The sequence below is a fragment of the Sinocyclocheilus anshuiensis genome, unplaced genomic scaffold (assembly GCF_001515605.1).
Source record: "Sinocyclocheilus anshuiensis isolate Anshui unplaced genomic scaffold, SAMN03320099.WGS_v1.1 scaffold210, whole genome shotgun sequence".
Lineage (NCBI taxonomy): Eukaryota > Metazoa > Chordata > Actinopteri > Cypriniformes > Cyprinidae > Sinocyclocheilus > Sinocyclocheilus anshuiensis.
The window spans coordinates 1507184-1525767 of NW_015547666.1; the positions used below are offsets into that span (position 1 = coordinate 1507184).

Genomic DNA, 18584 nt, shown 5'->3' on the forward strand with positions numbered 1-18584 from the left:
TAAATAAAATTAAATAAACTAGTAATGATGTTTCACAATAATATTTTGTTAATTTGAATTGAATTGAATTAATTTGAAAATATGTATATTTAAATATATAGTAATAGTTTTATTTAAAAATATTGTGCTTTTTAAATAGTTATTTTAAATATTTATTTTTCATTATAAATTAGATTTGTTATATATATATATATATATATATATAGAGAGAGAGAGAGAGAGAGAGAGAGAGAGAGAGAGACTTCAGGTTATACATTATAGAGATTTTTAGGTACAAACATGCAACTTGAAATATGTGTAATGCTTTATTTAGCAATATAAACTCAGTATTTAAAACCACTCTTGCTACGTAGAGTTTAAACTCCACCATAATATAATATTGTGAATTGATTCTAAGTAGTAACATTCATACTCTTTTATGGACAAATTATATAAACTATAAAACAATTTCATATTTGTTGAGAGTGATGTCATGTCTGGGACTTTATGGGAAGGAGGTAAATCGGGACAGATTTCACCATGCATTTTTCATGTGTGATAATTAGGTTGTACAAACATTAAAGCATGTCATTGCCCGAATCCACATTCAAAGCGTTTTCTCAAAGCGATCGAATAGTTAAGATGAAAGGCATTCTCTCTGATTGTCTCTGCCACTGAAGTGTGGAATATTTCATATTTCTGAATGGCTTTTTCTCTGAACTTTATGAAACTCATTCAAGTAATTAGCACAATATGATATCTTCATTTAATTAGGAATAGCCGAGGGGTTGGACTTATCAAATATAAGTCTCAAGTATATAGACTTAGAAAAATCTTCAAATGACAATTACAGCACATTGCATCAGGGCTTCACTGCATCACGCAAGAAAATACATGTTCTGCTTGATTTGAGGTGAAAAGTAAGGTGAGATGTAACCGTTTTGTTCCAAGCTCCATCTCCTATAACCGTGGTGAAGAAAGGCAAGACAGCGAAGAATAGCATCGCAGTGTCCTGGCAAGAACCCGACCGACCCAACGGCATCATCCTGGAGTATGAGATCAAGTATTTTGAGAAGGTAAATACTGCATGCTGTAAACATTCCCAGGTTACATTTCAGCCCAAAATCAAAAGAAACAAAGAAAGAAAATTCTATATTACTTAAAAAGATATGCTACAGATTGAATGTCACTTCTGCTCACCAGGACTGCATTTATTTGATAAAAAAAAAAAATACGATAAAAAAACTGTAAAATTGTGAAACAGTATTGCAATTTAAAATAACTCTTTGTATATATGTTAAAATGTAATTTATTTCTGTGATCGAAGTTAAATTTGCAGCATCATTACTCCAGTCGTAAGTGTCACATGATCCTTCAGAAATCATTTGAATATGCTGGTTTGCTGCTCAATAAATATTTCTGATTATTAGCATTGTTGAAAACAGCTGCACATCTTAATGTTTTTGAGAAAACCATGATACATTGCCATCCAAAGGTTTTTGGTAAGATTTATTGAAAGATGCATTTTTTGCAGAATAAAAGTGACAGTAAATACATTTACACTGAAAAAAAAATATATGAATTGAATGTGCTATTTTTTTTAAGGTAAGTGGTTGCAATCAATGTATTTTAGCTACATTTAAATAAACAAATTTAGTTGACTAACTTTCAACATTTTTTTATTTATTTAAATGTAGCTAAAATAAATTGTTTGCAACCACTTACCTTAAAAAAAAATAGTATAGTTTTTTTTTCAGTGTATGTGGTGCAAAAGACTTATATTTTTATATTAATACTGTTATTTAGAATTTTCTATTCCTCAAATAATCCTGAAAAATCATAACATTACATGTTCTGTATACATAAAAAAAACAAAAAAAAGTTTATTAGGAAATAAGAAAAACATGAATTTCAGAATTTTTAGGATTTTTGGTAACACTTTACAATGAGGTTGTAACGAGGAGGCTGAAGCCGAGTGAGAATCCATATGCAGAAGTTTATTTAGAGGGCAATCCAGAATCAGCGTCAGAAAAAGGCAGTAGTCTAAACACAGTCAATCAGTCCAATCGGCAGCCAAAACACACTGGAAGGGGGTTAGTCCTGTAGAAGAATGTGTCAGGGAATTTTGAGCATATTCGGCCCATGGAAGGAATTCTGCCCACCGATGTTGTTCTCGGCTACAATAACTGCGCAAATATCTTCCAATTTCCTGGTTGAGTCGTTCAACTTGTCCATTAGACTGAGGGTGGTAGCCTGAGGTGAGGCTTACGTTTATGTCAAGCTGCTTACAGAAAGCTTTCCAGACTCGTGAGGTGAATTGGGTTCCTCTGTCAGAAACTATGTCCTCAGGCAGACCATAGATTCTGAAGACATGGTGGAAAAGAGACAGTGCCGTTTCCATGGCTGTAGGGAGAACCTTGAGGGGTATTAGTCGGCATGATTTAGAGAACCGGTCGATGATCACCAGAATGGTAGTGAATCCATCAGAGGGAGGTAGGTCAGTGAGGAAGTCGATCGATAGATGTGTCCAGGGGCGTTGTGGAATGGGTAATGGTTGTAACAGGCCGGAGGGCAGTTCTTTGGGGGTCTTTGATTGGGCACAAACTTGACATGTCTTGACGTAAGCGGTAACATCTCTACTCATTGAAGGCCACCAGAAAGAATTCTGTAGCAGGTTGAATGTGCGTGAGATCCCTGGATGACCTGAACATAGATTTGTGTGAACCCACTGCATGACTCTGTGGTGAAGAGCATGGGGTATGTAATGCTTGGTTGGGGGGCAGTCGGCTAGTGGTGGTTCTTGCTGATGGGCTCGTTGAATTTCCTCCATGATGTCCCAAGTAACTGGTGCGATGATGACGGTTGGGGGCAGTATAGTTTCAGGTGGACCAGGAATGACAAGAGAGTCATGGCGTCTTGACAGAGCATCTGCTTTACTGTTCTTACTTCCGGGTCTGTATGTAACTGTGAACTGGAAGCGTGTAAAAAACAGGGACCATCAAGTTTGGCGATGATTCAGACGTTTGGCACTTTTGGTGTACTCCAAGTTCTTGTGGTATGTGATAACTTGGAACGGATGGACTGCCCCCTCTAACCAGTGTCTCCGCTCTTCAATAGCAGCCTTCATAGATAACAGTTCCTTATTGCCCACATCATAATTACGTTCTGCCTGCGTGAGTTTTCTTGAAAAGAAAGCACATGGATATAATTTACCAGGTTGTCCGTGACGCTGGGAGAGTACAGCTCCAATGCCACTGTCAGATGCGTCCACTTCGACCACAAAGGGGAGAATAGGGTCTGGATGTCGTAAATAGGGTGCTGTTGTGAAGCTAACCTTGAGGGTATTGAAGGCCTTGGCTGCATCTTCTGTCCACTTCAGTTTGGACGGTTTACCTTTTAGGAGAGAAGTCAGCGGGGAGGCAATGGAGCTGTAGCCACGGATGAAGCGTCTGTAAAAGTTAGCAAATCCTAAGAACCTCTGCAGTTCCTTAATGGTAGTTGGTTGTGGCCATTCGCCGACTGCCTTGACTTTGGATTCGTCCATTTCTACCCCTTGATGGCTGATGTTATACCCCAGAAATGTTGTTTGTGAAACGTGGAACTCACATTTCTCTGCCTTGACAAAGAGTTGATTCTCGAGGAGACGTGAAAGAACCATCTTGACGTGTTGGATGTGCTCTGCTTCTGACTTGGAATAGATTAAGATGTCATCGATATAAGCTATCACATATTGATCTAACAGATCATGAAGTATCTCATTAATGAATGACTGGAACACAGCTGGAGCATTGGCTAGCCCATATGGCATAACGAGGTATTCGTAGTGGCCCCTAGTGGTGAGAAAGGCTGTCTTCCACTCTGTGCTGCCAGCGTTCTGTACTCCACTGCGTAGTCTGCTGCCGAATGATTTCCTTTGGACATAGAAAGTAATTGCGTCGAAATATCCCTGCCCCCAGCGGGATATTCAAACACATCACGTAGCTGTTGTTTAAAGTATTCATAAGAGGTACGAATTATTGAATCCGACTCCCAAACAGCAGCAGCACAGGTAATCGCTCTTCCCGTAAGGAGTGTAATCAAAAACGCACATTTCTGGTTATCAGAAGCAAACTTGTCTTTCTGGTGGTCAAAATAAATTTCTACTTGTCGGATAAAACCTCTACATTTATCCGCTGAACCATCAAATTTATCAGGCATAGCAAGGCTTACCGTTTGTGGCATGGGTGGAGGAAGTGAACGAATATAATGTGTCAAGTATTCATTGGTGGACTGCAGGCTTTCAAGTTGTTTTTGGTAGCCTTTGAGTACCTCGCTTTGATAGGCGAACGCCGCTTGTAGCTCCGAAACTTCCGCTGGATTCATGGGGGGCGAAGTATTCTGTAACGAGGAGGCTGAAGCCGAGTGAGAATCCATATGCAGAAGTTTATTTAGAGGGCAATCCAGAATCAGTGTCAGAAAAAGGCAGTAGTCTAAAGCCAAAACAGAGGGATAATCCAATAATCAGAAGTAGAATCAAACAGGCAAGAAGTCATACACAAAATCAACAGGCAATGGTAATAGAATGCTCGGTAAGGCAGTGAGATTCCATTTGTTAGCTATATTTAATGCATTAAAACTAACAGTGAGCAATGCATTGTTATAGTATTTATTCATCTTTGTTAACATTAACAAAAATACAACTGTTCCATGTGTGTACATATTAGCTCAGTTCCGTTATTAGATACAACTTTCTGATTTTAATAATGTATTAGTAAATGTTGGAATCAATATTAACTAAGATTATAAATGCTAAAATGCTCTAGAACTATTTTTTTCATTGTTAATGTTAACTAATGAAGTTAACAAATGTTAACCAAATTAACCTTATTGTAAAGTGTGACTGATGTATTTATTTATTATATTTTTAATTAATTAATTAATTAAGTTATTTATTTATTTATTTATGTATGTATTTATTTGTTTGTTTGTTTGTTTGTTTGTTTGTTTGTTTTTACAGAGGCCCCTGAAAACTTAGTGATCATGCTTTACAGCCTGATTTGAAAATGTTGTAAAGAACTAAATGGCCCAGAAATCTGACCTTGATCTTGAGTTGCCATTGTCAGTGTCACAAATTCGCTTACATTAGATTAGAAAACGTGTAGATTACCCCTTCTTCATCTTTATTTTAGATTTTGTTCACGTTTTCTCCCTTAAAAATAAACAAACAAACAAACAAAAAAATAAATAAATAAATACATACATACATAAATAAATAAGGCTTTGGGCCACCATAGTCTAATAATTTACTGGTTGTTATTTTCCATTGCAGCTACAGTGATTGGAAACTGGAGCTTTTAGGCTTCAAAAAAGATGCAAAAATGCTAGACAAGTATCTAAGATTTGCATACAGAATTATCTAATTTCTAAAGAAAATTATTTAATTTGGATATTTTGAATGAAATTTACAGAACTCAAAAAAAACAAAACAGTCTGAATGTTTATTTCTTCTGGTTCTCACAGCGCAACTATCACAGTTTCCCTGAAAGGGCAACTCATACAAATGCATACAAAATAAGGTCAGCCATAAAAATAACCATGTGCACACTTTATAATCGCTTAAGTTTCACTACGTTTACTTAGTAAATCATAAAAGTAGTTTTTAACACCAAACAAGGATTAGTGCTGATTTACGTTGTTAGTAAATCTGGCCTTTGCTGTCCATTTACAAGCTTGAAATCTCTAGTCCACAGTCATTGTCAATGCATGGAAAACAGCGACCAGTAAACTATTCGAAATTCCTCCAGGAGACATCTGTGCAACATCATGAGTTGGTTGAGTAGATGATGACAGGATTCATCCTCTAATGAAGTGGCGTTACAGCAGCAGGGCTGTCGTTGGGCGTCTCAGTCGACCACCCCGCTGGCGACAATCCTCACAAAGCCCGAAACTAAATCCCATCTCCGATCGCGTCTCTGATTGCTGCTCACCTCGCAGCATTTGCCGCTTGCTTTGTTGAGCCATTTAAAGACAGAATACGTCTGTAAATGAGCCTCAGCTCCTCATGACCTCAGTGTTTTAAAGCGTTCTGTGAAACAATGATACGATGCACTTACAAGACGAAAAAAGCTATGAAGACCCATGGTCGCTCGTATGAAAGCTAATGGACAGAGCACTTAACACAGGGCTTTAAAACAAAGCCAATGAAGACCGTGAAACTGATCCTCACTACTGGCCACAGCACACACACTTTGCCTTTCTCTCATGGGACAGAAGGCCTTTATCCCTCGTTCTCTCGCTCTCTGACAGTTTTTGTCTTCTCTTGTCTTCTGGTGGCTCTGTAGGATCAGGAAACAAGCTACACCATCATCAAGTCAAAGGAGACGGATGTTTTGGTGTATGGCCTTAAACCTTCCTCAGCGTACATCTTTCAAATCAGAGCACGCACCTCCGCGGGCTACGGAGGCTTCAGCCGCCGCTTTGAGTTTGAAACAAGCCCTTACTGTAAGTGAAACATTTAAAAAAAAAATGTTAAATTGATGAGCCACAGTCAAAAAAAAAAAAGTTCATTGTAAAATAACTCAAAATAACTTGATGGTTTCAGATTGTTGGGGTTTTCTCAACTATTCTCTTAAAAATGGCCTTAAGTAACACTAATTTTTCTGCATTATTGGTCATAAAATCTCATCTGATCTTCATCAAAGTGACAAGTATAGACAAAAACAATGTGCTTAAGCTAACAACAAACGAACAGGTATAATCTTTTTTGTCTTTATTAAACACATTCCATTAAACATTTATAGTGTTGTGGAAAATGTAAGTTAACTTTACCTCGTTGTGATTGCCTGCATTCTATTTTCTTCCTATTTATGTACTTTTTGAGCATCAGCGAATGTTTTCAATAGTTGTTATAGTTGTGTATGAGCCTATCAGCTGTCCTCAGAGTAAATAAATGGATCTCAAAATCATATAATCACTATTGTGAAAGGTTAAAACATGCAGAAAATGCTATATATAATGCTATACTTGTGACTGATAAAGATCAGATAACATACCAATTATACCAATGAATGCAAAAAACAATTGATTCCAATGGGTTCACATACTTTTTCTTATACTATATATTTATTAATTGGACATTTATGTATAGTTTATAGGATATAATAGGATTATATGTGAATTGAACGATGCTATTTTTGTTTCTGAAGGCGCAATTACCTTACAAAGCAAAAATATTTGAGAGGTTTGGACAGGCTTCAATGCTTGAGACGCAAACTTTGGGAACACTGATGCATATCAAAACAAAACAAAACAAAAAACAACAAAAGTCAGCAAACATTGAAACAATAATCCAATAACAGTAACAGCATCATTTATTAATCTATTGCAATTCATGCTGGGAACTCACAAACCCATTTCAGCAACATTGTTCTATTTAAAATTATTTGTTCATACAACTGTGTTTGATTAGTTGGGACATCATGGAGAATTCTGCGTCTCTAACATGGATTTTTATATAGTTTTATGTCATTCTTAGCATTTGTGACTCAAAAGATCCCATAAACTGGAAAATTTGTAAAACATTTTTATAGTGTGCACATCTACGTCCGCACATCAACTAAATTTTGTATTAACATGTCACATACAGTAGTGTTGGGTGTGTGTAATAATGGATGTCACACTCTATACACTTACGGTAATTCCTTATGAATTTAGCAAGAAACAAGGCAGTGATTGTGATGAACTCTCAAACCGTGCTCTTGTGTTTCTCTGGTGTCTGTTCCAGCAGTAGCGGCCTCCAGTGATCAGGGTCAGGTGCCCATCATCGCTGTCGCTGTTACTGTGGCCATCATCCTCATCGCATTGGTCACAGGTTTCCTGATGAGTGGCAGGTAAGAATACGTTATAACAAAATCCAAGTGGCTTTTATTTGAAAGATCCATTCAAATAAATTGTTTGCTATAAATGATGTGATTTTTTTTTTTTTTTAATCATAACAAGTAGGGCTGCAACAACTAGTCAAACTAATAATGAAAATAATCAACACTGATTATCAGTTAATCACATTTGTGCACTGTGCACAGAAAATCCATCAGTCTGTCATGTGTCTTTACAGTAGTGAATAAGCATTTCTATGGACAAAACGCATCTGGAAAACAGTGGAGCTCTCAGAGTGGGCTGCTACAGGAAAAGTGCATGACCCAAGCTGTCATAAACATTATGAGACATGCTTTATATCAAGCGCTTCAAACAAACATATAGGATTTAGCACGGCTTACCCGTCAGTTGCTTTGACAGATAAGTGTGATGTTTGATGCATGTGAGACTTGATTTCCTCAGAACATAACTTATGTCTTACAGTTCGATCCTTATCTGCAAATGTTAGAAAGTCAACTGCATATTTCAGTTTTGCATAAAGGCTTGTACTAACAGCCAGGGAGAATCCAGTAAACTTTACTAAAAGAGCACAGATGAAGCACAATACAATGCAATACAAAGTAAGTAAGTAAGCAAGTAAATAAATATTGCTGCATTAAGTATGCATTTTAGACAATTAATGTATGTTTAAAATATTACAGTATTTTTTTCCCCTTGAGGACAACATTGGATAAGTGTAAATAAATAAATAAGGCTTTTTGAAAAAAAAAAGATTAGCAAAATAATCTTAAGTAATAGATCTAATCACAAGTTATTATAATAAAACAATAGATAAATCAAGACAAAAGTGATAAAAACACTGACATTCACTTAATTACTACATTTTTGTTACTAAAGTAAAACTGGGGTAAGTTGTCATCAGAAGGAAAATGACAGGAAGATTCTGAAAGCTTTTTACAACATTGGAAGGAGGCCTCATATCTTTTGAAATGTTGCTGATTATAACCTAATAACTGTGGTATTTGCCTAAGACTAACCACATCATATGCAGAAATTTCTACTAAAGTTCACAAAATTAGAAACATAGGAGGGAAAAAAGGGAATTACATAATTATCTGTACATTACATAATTATTAAATATCTGTAATTATAGCTGTTAAAATGCAATATATAAGTGTTTACACAGCTTTATGTATAGCCATGTGAATACATTTAAATCCATTATAAATCAATTTATCTGTCAGTTTTAGCTGTCATGTATTGAGCTAGTTAAAGACCTCACATATGTGTCTATATCTCTGATCACTGGCCTCAGTTCTACAGTAAGGAGAATATGTGCCTGTTCGCTTCTTAATGTAAACAGCGTTGGGAGATTTGTTTGCACGATCACAAAACACAATGGCAGAGCCAGATGAGGAGCCAACAACAATATCCTGTTTCATGCATGCTGTCCTATTTAGCATTTCAGGCACAACATTTTAAAATGAGACAGTAATGCATGCTATTGTCCTCGCTGGCTAGAGGAAACAAACTGAGATGCGCTCTGTCTATCTATAATAAACAGTTCGCAATTTACTGGAATTACGCTGGGAGTGCAGTAGGTGCAGATATAAATGTGTGTTCATGTTTGTTTGCGCTTATGAAATGCTAAGTTTATTTGAAATAGATGAAATATTGAGTTTGAAATGAAAAGAGTGATTGTCTGGAAAAATCATTTCCTGCGTCCAAGGAATATACAGTGGGTACGGAAAGTATTCAGACCCCCTTCAATTTTTCACTCTTTGTTATATTGCAGCCATTTGCTAAAATCATTTAACTTAAGCTGTAAATGTTTGATTTAACGGCAAAACATCTCTATTCTACCTCTGAATAACATTCATTCATTCGTTTGTTTGTTTATTCATTTATTTATTTGTTTGTTTGTTTCAAACAAGTAAATGTTTGATTGAACAGCACAATATCTCAATTCTACCTCTGAAGAACATTCACTGTTAGGATTAGCTTTAGCATTGAAATCCATAAGCTGTAGCGCGCCTCTGGCAGATCAAACTCATGGAGAGCAGGGAATACAACAGAGCAGTCTTTAATATAAATCCACTCGGAAAACAGGCAGGATAACTCAGGAATAATGCAAGCAAACGTGTAATAACTGGCAAATGAACTGGGAAGAACTCAGGACTTAAGCTGTCCCCGCGCCATAAACAGTCCAACAGAGGAGGGAGGGTGGGGGTTCAGAAGGCGGGCGTGGGGCAGGCTAGAGGCAGGCAATGGGAAAGGGGCATAGTTCATAAGGCCAGGGCGGAGTAGATGGAGGGAGGAGCCCGGAGCAGGAGGAGCTAGGTGGGGAACCAGAGACCAGCCAGGATAGCGACCCACGGTGGAGGTGACGGTAGGAGGAGCCATGGTGGAGATGGGGCAGTGATGAGGAGGAGTCCAGGATGGAGAAGGAAAGCCGCAGCGCTAGGGTGACACCGAGGATCCGGAGGGCCAAGGCAGAGCTGGTGGCTCAGGCAACCAAGGTGGAGGTGAAGACAGGGATCCGGAAGACCGCGGCGGAGCTGGAGCGACAGAGGACCAAGGTGGAGCCGGAGGGAGGGAGGAGTCCGGCAGAGCCAGAGGGACGGAGTGACGAGGTGAAGCCAGAGGAGTGGAGTCCCGAGGCGACGGATGGTCGACGACTAACCAAGGTGGAGCCGGAGGGACGAGGGAGTCCGGTGAAGCCAGTGGGATGCTGGGCCACGGTGGAGACGAGGGAGCTAGGATCCAAGGTGGAGCCGATGGATCGAAGGACTGATGTGGAGTCCAGGACTCAGAGGCTGCAGGCAGAGACAGGGGATCCTCATGCCTAGGCGGAGCTGGAGACTGGAAGTCCAGAGGCAGATCAGAGGTCCCAGATTGGGCTGACTGAGGGTGAGCTGAGGGACTGACAGGCACCAGCGGAGATAGGGCTGAGGAACTGTCTGGTTTTAGAGGAGGCGGGAGAGGGAGGCTGGGTGGGAGCTTAGGAGACACAGGAGAGCTGGATGGAACCAGCGGAGACTCAGGAGAGCTGGTCATTACCACCCCAAACCAGTCTATCAAATCCTCTTGACTAAAACAGTCCATTAATTCCTCAAAATAGCTCCCAGAGACCAGTTGCAGCTCACCCTCAGTGGTGGGAATGTGGACAGGGCTTCCCTCCAAGACCGTGATCTCCACGAGGACTCCCACGGCGATACACGGCGTTGCTGGCTCACACACCTGGTCAGTCGCGTCGTCGAGCTCAGGTTCCGGGGCGATGTTCCGCTCTGTCGCTTTATTCGGTGCTGGCGCTTTAATCGCGGCGGGTTCTGGCTCTGCGGCTGCAGTTGGCTCTGGTGCATGCTCCGTGCAGCGGGATGAAGACTGGCTGGGCTCTGGGTCGGGAGTGATCTAAAGACAGGTCAGTCTTTCATATAAATCCACTCAGAAAACAGGCAGGATAACTCAGGAATCATGCAAGCAAACGTGTAACATAGACAATAACTGGCAAATGAACTGGGGAGAACTCAGGACTTAGCAACACAGGGACTAATGGGATAATTAATGAGACAACATGTGGGAACAATGAACTGATGAAGACACAGGCAAAACCAGGTCACAACAGAAACTCAAAACACAAAACACAGACATGTAACATAAGCAGTTATGTTTTGGGTTGTTTTTTTCAAATGGAAGTACACAACTTAACGTTTTATTTAATCAGAATACACGGCTACTTCCCTTGTGGAAAAGAAGTACACTTTAGCATATTTAGGCAAAGCAAGGACAATTACTGGAAGATATATTTATATTAAATACATAAGATTAATATTTTTAATATGCTTTTAAGATCTGAAGTACACTACAAATGCACATTCAATACAATTAATTAAGCAAACTTTTTCAAGGGTTTGAATGTCTGTCAGTAGAGAACTAGCTAATGCTAACCTCAAACAATGTTGGTCTCTCGTCACCCTTCACCCTTGAACCGAGTCGCAGCTTTTAATTTGATGCTGTCAAGTCCACATCGAGATTGACGATTGGCACGAGAGCAAGACCTCAAGCAGACATCCGCCAGCTGAATTCTCACAAGCCACTTGAAAGGCAGTTGAATTGTTTAAGCAAGGGTTAAGGATGTCCCTCAAGAGTGCGACGGTTTCAGGCAATTACTCTTAAAGTGTATATCAGTGTATCACGAGGGCCACAGCCTTGACACTTCCGTCACCTTTCATGTCACAGATGGGTTTGAAGCACGCTCTCTCTTGCCGGAAGCAATCAGGGTTGTTAATAGCCTCTTTGGCCTTACTAGGTCAAGACGTATTCATGAATGAGCTACAGGGCTCCGTAAGAAGAAGGGCTGTTAGTAAAGCTGTCAGAGAACCATCCTCGCAGACATTTGAAGGTGATGCTGTGAAGATTTTGGGATGAGTCGAGGACATTGGCTAAGAATGTGCACAAATTCACACTTTATTATTTTGCCTACATTTATTTTACCAAAAATACCAGGAATATTATGAAATATTATTATAATTTAAAATAACAGTTTTCTAATTTAATATATTGTGAAAAGTAATTTATTTCTGTGATGCAAAGCTGAATTTCAGCATCATTACTCCAGTCTTCAGTGTGACATGATCTTTCAGAAATCATTCTAATATGATTTGCTGCTCAGATAAATAAATAAATCAATCAATTAAGATAAATAAACAAATAAATAAATAAATATGATCACTGTTGAAAACAGTTGATATTTAATGTTTGCATATTCTTATATACTGTATTTCTGATGCTTTTATACGTGGTTGTTGAATGTAAAGACAGTTCATAAATAACTTTTTTTTTTTTGCATTATAAACATGTTTACTGACACTTTTTGATCAATTTAACATGTCCCTTGAAAAATATAATTAATTTCTTGCAAACAACAACGACAAAACTATAATAACAAATATTACCTCTCCATTAAAAAAATAAAAAAATAAATAAAAAATAGACTAGTGTTTATTTTATGCTTACCAAGTTCGTAAAACAGTAATATTTTGAAATAGTATTACAATTTAAAATAGCTGTTTTCTATCTAAATATATTTTAAATGCAATTTGTCCCTGTGATGCAAAGCTGAATTTCCGGCAGCATTTTTGCTGTGTATTTTAAATAAATACATGCAGCCTTATAAACAAATAAAGCTTATACAACTCTGAAGAGTAGCTTTTCTTCCTGTTAGGATTTTGGTTTCGTAGTTTAATATGTCAGATTAAGTGACAGCACAGAGGTCCAATCAAATTCATCAGAAGAAAGTGGAGCAAAGGAAGAGGCGGGGCTTCAGGGTTGACATGCTGGTCAGACTCATCTCCCCTGAGCCTGCAGCCACACAGCCAAATCCCACAGGACACACACAGACAACACACACACACACACACACACACACACACACACACACACACAAACAAACAATAAAAATGATAAAAATGATATCACACACACACACACACACACACACACACACACACATAAGAACAATTGGCTACAATATACCCCTAAACAGAGCAGGGTCGGCCTGAAAGGGAAAAGGCTTGTTTGGAATTGTACAAAACTGGGCCATAAACTGACATTTATAGTAAGCAACCGGTAAATGCTATTTTATAGACTGTAGAGAGAACTCATAATGAAATACAAGTGTACTGCATGATATTTACTGAAAGCTGTCAAGGAAAAAGTAGGCAATATGCATATGCACTATATTTGCCAAGTACACAAACACATTTATTTTTGCATATTGAATACAGTTTTCCTGGCAGCATGCACAGTACACATGCATTCATGTATTAAATGCAGAATTTTTCCATACTGAAAAAATAGTGTGGTAGTATGCAATTCAAACTCTAGAATAATATTTGAAACTATTATTATTAATTATAGTATTAATAATAATTCACACTGTCATTTGTTTAAAAAAGTGTTCTTTTTAGTATCAGTGTTTTATCAGTTTTTATCTTTATATTTTCTGTTATTTTAGTTTATTATATAATTATATGTAAGTGTATTAATTAAATTAATTCATTCATTATTTCATTCATTTTCAATTTTAAATCTGGTTTAAACTTTTAATCAAATTAATTATATTACATTCTAATTATTTTAATGTAATTACAGTTAATAACATTTATCATATAACTTTATGACAATCATTTCAAATCAGTAATAAAATATAAATCATATTTTTTTAAATATTTTTAGTAATAATTAATATTTTTGCACTAATAATTGTGTTTTCACTCATCTTGTTTGCGAAATACAAGATCATATACAGTGATCATCATCAGGTAGTCAAATAATTTTACCCTGTATCTCTGATCTGAAGCGGATATCACCTTGTTTCTGCCGTTCATTGTGTGTGAATATCCACTTGCTCATTTCACATATACAAACACTCTACTGGCAGAAAAGCTGTGATGCATTGGGTTCGCTTAAGACTGCTGTCATACTGCATGTGTGCGTGTTTGGATAGTCCTCTCTGGAGGATTCTTGTGCTGAAAGCAGATAAAACCATTACCATCCCGTATTCTCTCTGTTTACTAGCCCTCCTCTCTCTACCAGGCCGTTCAATTAAGGAAATGAGTGCAGGCATTTTTTTTAATTTTGTTAGAGAAATGGCTTTTAGAGAAAGGCAAACTGTGCTGTATAAAGAGTAACACAGCTCTTCTTTTTCACAGACGTTGTGGCTACAGTAAAGCCATGCAAGATCCGGACGAGGAGAAGATGCACTTCCACAATGGACACAGTAAGTCTAACTGAAACAGACAGACAGACACGTCTGGGTTCAAGCAGAGTTCAGTGGGCTAGTCTCATCCTATCATTAGCTTAAAAATGACGTCAGGACGGTTGGGCGTGAATTATTTTTATTTGAACAGCACTTTCACAGCCCTCACATTATTATTATTATTATTATTATTATTATTATTATTATTATTATTATTATTATTATTATTATTATTATTATTATTATTATTATTATTATTATTATTATTATTATTATTATTATTATTATTATTATTATTATTATTATTATTATTATTATTATTATTATTATTATTATTATTATTATTATTATTATTATTATTATTATTATTATTATTATTATTATTATTATTATTATTATTATTATTATTATTATTTGCCAAGCAAAAATAACAATAACAATAATAATAATAATAATAATAATTATTATTATTATTATTATTATTATTATTATTCCCTGATTAGTGATAGAATGACTGATGGAAAAATCCCATAGACTTAAATTATTTGTTTAGTAACAGTGCAGTTACTGGGACACCCATCTGTAACCCGAAAACCTCACTGACCCATTAGGCTACAACCACACTAACCACGTACCCAATAATACAGTTACACACAGACGTGTGGCATATTTTGGTGGATTCTTATTATGTAGTCCTAAAGCAATCCATCAACATGTTGTGCTTTGCGCAGCAGGGAAGAACAAACAGGGTCTCTAGAGATGAAACCTCAAGCAGCATCTCCTGCGCATCCTCTCACGTTACATCACATAACCCAACCCCAGAGCTGTGAGGGTCCGGGATTCAGCATTTCCTCTCTCTCTCTCTCTCTTCATCACAGTCAAATTCCCAGCGGTCCGCACGTATATCGATCCTCACACCTACGAAGATCCCAACCAGGCCATCCACGAGTTTGCCAAGGAGATTGATGTGTCCTGTATCACCATCGAGCGGGTTATTGGAGCTGGTGAGTGAGTTATGAGCAACTAAAATAAAACAGGCCTTAGGAACAGAAGTACAATTAGCTTACATGAGAAACATTCACCGCTGAGAAGGAGAATGTTAGACGGTTTGGTTTTCAAATCTCATCTTTAGGCCTGACTGTGCAGTGTTTGTATGAGATGAAATCTGTTTAGATACTGCGGATATCTACTGTATGTTGGGTTGAGAAACTGCTTAGCAACACCCTAGCAACCATATAGCCTTATATCTTTTAAAACTACTACTTAAAGGTATAGTTCACTCAAAAAATAAAATTTGCTGTTAATTTACTCACCCTCAGGCCTTCCAAGATGTAGGTGGCTTTTGTTCTTCAGTAGAACAGTAAGTAAGATTTTTACTTGGTGATTCATAAAATCCAAGTCAACTACTAAAGTCACTTTGAGAAAAAAGAATCATATCAAGGTACACAAAATTATTACCCGTGACTTCCGACAATATATTGAGGTCTTATGAAGCGAAAACATTGGTCTGTGCAAGAAACTGAACATTATTTACAACATTATTACCTGTAATCCAGAGCCTCAGCCAAACGGTCCGGAGTGAAGTCCGGTACACAAATGAACCATTATTTTGAACTGATTCTTTTTGGTGAACCAGTTTGCCGAATCGGACTGAACTGTCTGAAACAGTTCAATGCTCGAAGGCAGCACAGATCTACAAGTTACTCAATCAAATCTCACTTTCGGATGCCTGACAATCAAGTAAAACAGAACGAACCGAAGAACTGATGAGCCGCTGATATGTGCATGCGTGAACCGAACACTTGAATGAAAGTTTTTATGGTTTCTTACAGTTTATGTAAAAACTTGAGCTGATGAAGACTAGTTCAATCACTTTATTTGCTTTAGACTCGTAAAAACGTATGCATTTTACATCATTATTAGGTGTTTTAATAATACAATTGTGTATGCGTTAGTCATTGCGAGATTGCATAAACAAACTAGTGAATGAGTTCATTGAAACAAACTGTCTGAAAGAACCAGTTCGCAGAAAAGAATCGGAGTCTGAATTAGGGGTAATGATGTAAATAATGTTCAGTTTCTTGCACAGACCAATTGTTTCACTTCATAAGATTTCAGTATATCGTCAGGAGCTATGCGTATTCATTTTGTGATCCTTGATATGCTTTTTTGATTCTCAAAGTGCTGGTAGCCGCTGACTTGCATTTTATAATTGACCAAGGACCACAGTTTCAGCTAGAAATCTTCTTTACTTTCTAATGGATGGCCTGAGGGTGAGTAAATTAACAGCAAATTTTCATTTTTAGGTGAACTATCCCTTTCAAGTTTTAACTATTTCAAACTTCAAACCTCCTAATTTAAAGCTATTAATTCTACTTCAGACTTTCAGGTCAGGCTTTGTCAAGCCAACGTAAAGTTTGTCTTGACAGACTCTTTAGTCTAGTTCATTATTCTCTTTCTTCTTTTCCAGTAAAATAAAATATGGTAACATCCTTAAAATAAGAGGTTTGGGCTAAACATTCAGTTTCAAATCCTGCTCTGAAAGTGTCGCATTATAAATACAGGCATTCACTGCCAGACTTTATTCATTCAGAAGGAAGCGAGTTCATCCTTCAGTAGCTTTGCACTTTGTGGCTTCGCGAGGGAAATCTGCCCGAGCACAATGAGGCGTTTCATCGTCTGGCTCTTTGCTGCCGCGGTTCACTGATGGCTCTGCTCGCGGTTGCAGGTGAGTTCGGTGAGGTGTGCAGCGGTTTGCTGCGGCTGCCAGGGAAGAGAGAGATCCCAGTGGCCATTAAAACTCTGAAAGCCGGTTACACCGAGAAGCAGAGGAGGGACTTCCTGGGCGAGGCCAGCATCATGGGCCAGTTCGAGCATCCCAACATCATCCACCTCAAGGGGGTCATCACCAAGAGTGAGTGCCGGGATACCTTTGATTATGATTGCTTTTGAAAATGATTGTTTCAGTATTACACTGTAAAAAGTGTTAACCTGCAATTGTTATCTTAAAGAGCTGCTTATACCAGATTTTACCCTTTAGTTTAGTTTTGTTGGTGTAACCTAATATGTTGATTCAGTAATGTTAAATAATGTTTTTGGATTTAAATAAAAGCAGTTAATTCGATGTTACCACATGGCACCCATGTTGTATGTTATCAATTTAATGTAGACAATGTCACATAATAATACTAACCTAACAATGACCTTAAAACTGAAATCTGTGTGATTTATTTCTGTAAGGTAAACCAGTGATGATAATAACAGAATATATGGAGAATGGATCCCTGGACAGCTTTTTGAAGGTACATTTTCTGCTTTTTGGAAGTACAGTAAATAGTCATTCTGTGAATTTCATGGGAATGCCATGAATAATTACACTGGTTGTACTTTATTTTACAGTACATGGCTGTACTTACAGTGTACTTACCTAAGAAAGTACTGGATAATATAACATAACAACATGGGTTAGGATTAGGTTTACGGGTTGGTTCAATGTTAGTACCTAGTTATTACCCAGTTATTGTAATAAAGTGCTGTTATTAAAGTCTTACTAGTGTGTTTTGTGAATGAGAATATCCATACACATTTTTTATTATTTATTATTTTTTTCATGCATCAAATTAATTATAAATGTATTTCTTACCTTATTTTATGATGAAAAAAAGTTTGTATTTAAGTGTCATTCGTGTAGTGATCTGTGAATGAGAAAATTCATAAATGTTTCATTATATTTTATATGTTTCATTTTATTTTCAAGTGTTTGCATGTTTCATGAAATGTGTATTTGTTTAAATGTGTTTCTCAAAAATATGTATTTATACTTTTTCAATAAAATTGCATATATATCACTCTAACGGCTAACCTACTACGCCTTGCATCTATTTCAAACTTAATTATAAATGAATCTATCTATCATCTATCTATCTATCTATCTATCTATCTATCTATCTATCTATCTATCTATCTATCTATCTATCTAACCAATATCTAT

The 18584-nt window shown here is 37.2% G+C and overlaps 1 protein-coding gene across 2 annotated transcripts in view; it reads left to right on the forward strand.

The window, feature by feature from the left end:
• LOC107702602 (ephrin type-A receptor 5-like) overlaps positions 1–18584 on the forward strand; it is a 107283-nt gene that overhangs the window by 72004 nt on the left and 16695 nt on the right. The window contains exons 6-12 of one of the 2 annotated variants that reach the window (XM_016504974.1): positions 931–1055; positions 6300–6459; positions 7742–7847; positions 14547–14614; positions 15472–15597; positions 17322–17507; positions 17834–17895. In XM_016504974.1, coding sequence (XP_016360460.1) covers positions 931–1055; positions 6300–6459; positions 7742–7847; positions 14547–14614; positions 15472–15597; positions 17322–17507; positions 17834–17895 — 833 coding nt within the window. The remainder of the gene's footprint in view (positions 1–930; positions 1056–6299; positions 6460–7741; positions 7848–14546; positions 14615–15471; positions 15598–17321; positions 17508–17833; positions 17896–18584) is intronic. The other variant, XM_016504975.1, reaches the window with a different exon arrangement.